The sequence below is a fragment of the Phalaenopsis equestris genome, unplaced genomic scaffold (genome assembly GCF_001263595.1).
Source record: "Phalaenopsis equestris unplaced genomic scaffold, ASM126359v1 Scaffold218946, whole genome shotgun sequence".
Lineage (NCBI taxonomy): Eukaryota > Viridiplantae > Streptophyta > Magnoliopsida > Asparagales > Orchidaceae > Phalaenopsis > Phalaenopsis equestris.
Genome location: NW_018237354.1, coordinates 67,853 through 71,343, shown reverse-complemented (window position 1 = coordinate 71,343; position 3,491 = coordinate 67,853). Strand labels below are relative to the sequence as shown.

Here is a 3,491-nt window from a genome sequence, read left to right as displayed (position 1 = left end):
TTTGCACTTCAAAAAATTTCTTAACATTATTGCACCTATAGCTATCTAGTAGCAAGAAATTCCATGAAGTTAATATGTGCACCCAAATAATAGTTTGCACAGATCTTGAGGCAATCTGACGGTCCAGATCAAAACTTTGATTTACACCTAAAATACGAAAGATGACCTTATATTCTTAATAGATAATTGTCAACTGAAATTTGTACTATTGGTTAGATTTATGAAGATGAGGTGCAAGCTATTTTTTTTATTATGAAGTTGCTTGAATTCAACTAATTTTAGCATATAAAATATCAATGATTGACAGTACAAAAATTTATTTGCTGTTGTGTATTTTTTATTATTATAAAATGAGTAAAAGAAATAGCAAGCGTGGTGCTGAAAAATATTTCGAAAAGATCTTTAAACTAAAATAAGAACTTTATATTTATATTTCATCAAATTTTAGTTTAAATCTTAGGGCTAAGATAATAGATCAGAACACAGGTAATGAGTTTTAATTATTTAAATAACTATGTGGGCCTTAAGAAAATAATAGAATCTAATCAATATTTGTTATATTTTTGAAGTATAATATAAATATCAGGCATTACAAATTTATTACAAATTAAATTTTATATTTTAGAAATATTGAGAAATATGCTTATGAAAAAATTAAACTCCTATAAAATTATAATTAATATAAAAACAAACTCCATTCAACCCAAAATATATTTACCAGTTTTTAAATAGGCGCTGACATATTATTTCATATTTATTTTAGCAAAACATCACCCTAAACATACAATTTTCCCATCTAATTGTGAGCTAGTGTCTTCCAATTGTTGACCATCTGGGCAAGTGTCTTGGTCGAAGACCCTTCTTTTTTTACCGCGTTTTGAGCTGCCACTTTCAAGTCATGCATTCTTCGACGGACATCCTTTCCTCTTTCTCCTTCCATCAAATCCTTCACCACATCCGCAATATCATCCTTCCTCACCACGTCATCATTTTTCATCCTCGCGGGACGCAACGCCACCTTCGCCCCCTCCACAAGCATCACTGCATTCATGGCTTGCTCCGCGTAGAGTGGCCATGCAATCATTGGCACACCATTCACAATGCTTTCTAGAGTTGAGTTCCATCCGCAATGGGAAAGAAATCCTCCCGTGGCATGATGGGAGAGTATTTTTGGTTGTGGACCCCATGAAGCCACTACCTTCCCCTTTTCTTTCGTTTTTTCAAGAAATCCTTGCGGCAAGAACCCCAGCAAGTTGTTCCTTCCCTGATGATCGCTGAAGTATGCCGCGCTTCTATCAGCGTCCACCGGCATTCTAACGACCCATAAAAATCTCTGGCCACTCATTTCAAGTCCCAAGGCCATCTCCTTTGTCTGCTCAAAAGAAAGCGTGCCACCGCTACCAAATGCAATGAACAACACAGACTGAACCGGTTGTTGGTCAAGCCACTGCAAGCAGGAATTTAACTCAGCCAGGCCCTTTTCTGTCCCGCCAACACAAGTAAGCGGCCCAATCGGCAGGACAGGAGACTTTCCATTTCTCCTTTCTTTAAGAAATATGACGGCACCGCCTTCCATGGCTTCAAAACTATTGACCATTATTCCATCCACTTTATCATGATGCTTTGAGTGATGAATCATCCAAGCAAAGACATCACTTTTTTTATCAATGGCTGATTGAGGAAAATCATTGTGGTAAAGCGGCGTGCAACCAGGCAGAGCAAGCAACGAGTCAGGGTTGTTGTCATGTTGCTCATGGCAAAGAGTGGGAAGGTTAAGCAAAAAGGACAGATAGAAGAAGTTGGTTGTGAAGAAAATGTAACTAGGAGCGCCGAGCTCACGTGCCAAGCAAATAGTGTCCCCACCGAAGAGGTCTATGATGTAAGCGGCAATGCGTTTGTTCTTAATTTGGAGGTCGAGCAAAATTTGTCGCAGGAAGGGGATTGAACGAGAAATCATAATTGAGAGGCGTGAAATGATGTGGGTGTTGGTGGGGAGGTCGTCGAGAGAAATAGGCGGAAGGCAAACAGTAGATACTCCTATAGGAAGGGAGGAGAACATAGATTGTTGGATATCTGAAGAGCGATCAAAGAAGGTGATGATGGTGGCAGTTAGGTTGTGATCTAGAGCAAGACGCTTGGCAAGTTCAACAATCGGTGAGAGGTGGCCTATCCCTGGGCTTGAGAGAAGGACGACGTGGGCCTTTGAGCATGTTACAGACATTGTAGCTTCTTTTTTCACTACGAAACTAATTCTAGGATTTATGTTCTCTCGGAGAGCTGAGGAGTTGTGAGAAGCTTATGTGGTATATATAGGCATTCAAGAAATCTATTTATTGGCTAACAAAACACGGGAAAATCCACAGTCAGCTTTGAACTTGTTGCCGTATGACTGCATATGATTATATTGGATCCAACTGTCATCCAGAATGTTTATTTTAATCGCGCTTGATCCGAGTTGGAAGCTAAGCGAGATTTTGAACCACTTCCTATTTCTTTCTTTTTTTATGTTATGTTATCGTATTTATACTTTGATATGAAACAAAATTAGGTTTTGTAAGCTAGTCTATTTTTCATCACTAATACCGCACAAAAAAAAAAATATTAAATATCCTTATTGGCAGTTAGAAGTCGTGGCAGTAGTGGTGGCAAAAGGTTTAACATGGATGGGAACTGGTAAAACCGATGGCTGGCAGGTTTTGATGATCAGCACGGGGTCGATCCCAACGAGGATGATCATTTCTCAAAATTACTAACACCTGAAAAGAACCTAAGGTTTTAATTCTTTCATTTTTTAAAATGGGAAATTTACATATTTAACCCCAAAATTTTCATATCGAGGTAAATTAAACTTAAATCATTAATATCATATCAAAATATTTAAAATCATAATAATGGTGTGATCTGCATGCATAATTTCCTTTAAAAAATGAATTATTTATAAATATAAGAAACAAAATTTATCGATGATATAAATCAAACATTTTTTTGAAGAGCAGACGATAAGACAATTGATCGCAAATGTTAGTCGCTATTTGTTTTAACATTTCCTTCAAACGGGTTCGAGCATCGCTAAATGCTGACCAAAGATTTTCTTATTAATCGTATGTGATTGCATTATCTTTCTATTAAAAGCAGATTGGTATAAAAACATTTTCAAACTTATCGATTAATTCTTTTTTTATATTGCCGTCTCCGCTTAGTGGGACGGTGATTTGTTGTTGTTTACGAAATTATAATTTTAATATATGCGATGAAAACAAATGAATGCTTTAAAAAAACTTGAACAATTAAATTTATAAAAAAATTAATGGTGAATATAAAATTTCTGACCCAAGTAAATGAAAACTTTAAAAATTATTTAAATAATCAAATTTAGAAAAAATGGAATGGTGAATAAAAATTTAAACTTTTAATTATTTGACATGTTTCAGATTTTTAACTAAATAAGTACCCTTTGGACTATTTTAATTTCAATTGACTAAATATTAATC

General features: G+C 35.6%; 1 protein-coding gene across 1 annotated transcript; it reads right to left on the bottom strand.

The window, feature by feature from the left end:
- Positions 1-738: 738 nt before the first annotated feature.
- On the bottom strand, positions 739-2,258 carry LOC110037358 (hydroquinone glucosyltransferase-like). Its single transcript, XM_020741990.1, has one exon. The coding sequence runs from the start codon at positions 2,219-2,221 to the stop codon at positions 797-799; it is 1,425 nt and encodes a 474-aa protein (XP_020597649.1). The 5' UTR covers positions 2,222-2,258; the 3' UTR covers positions 739-796.
- Positions 2,259-3,491: the final 1,233 nt, after the last annotated feature.

Coding starts and splice junctions, on each gene's coding strand:
- LOC110037358 (XM_020741990.1), bottom strand. CDS start 2,221: ATGTCTGTAACATGCTCAAAGGCCCACGTCGTCCTTCTCTCAAGCCCA.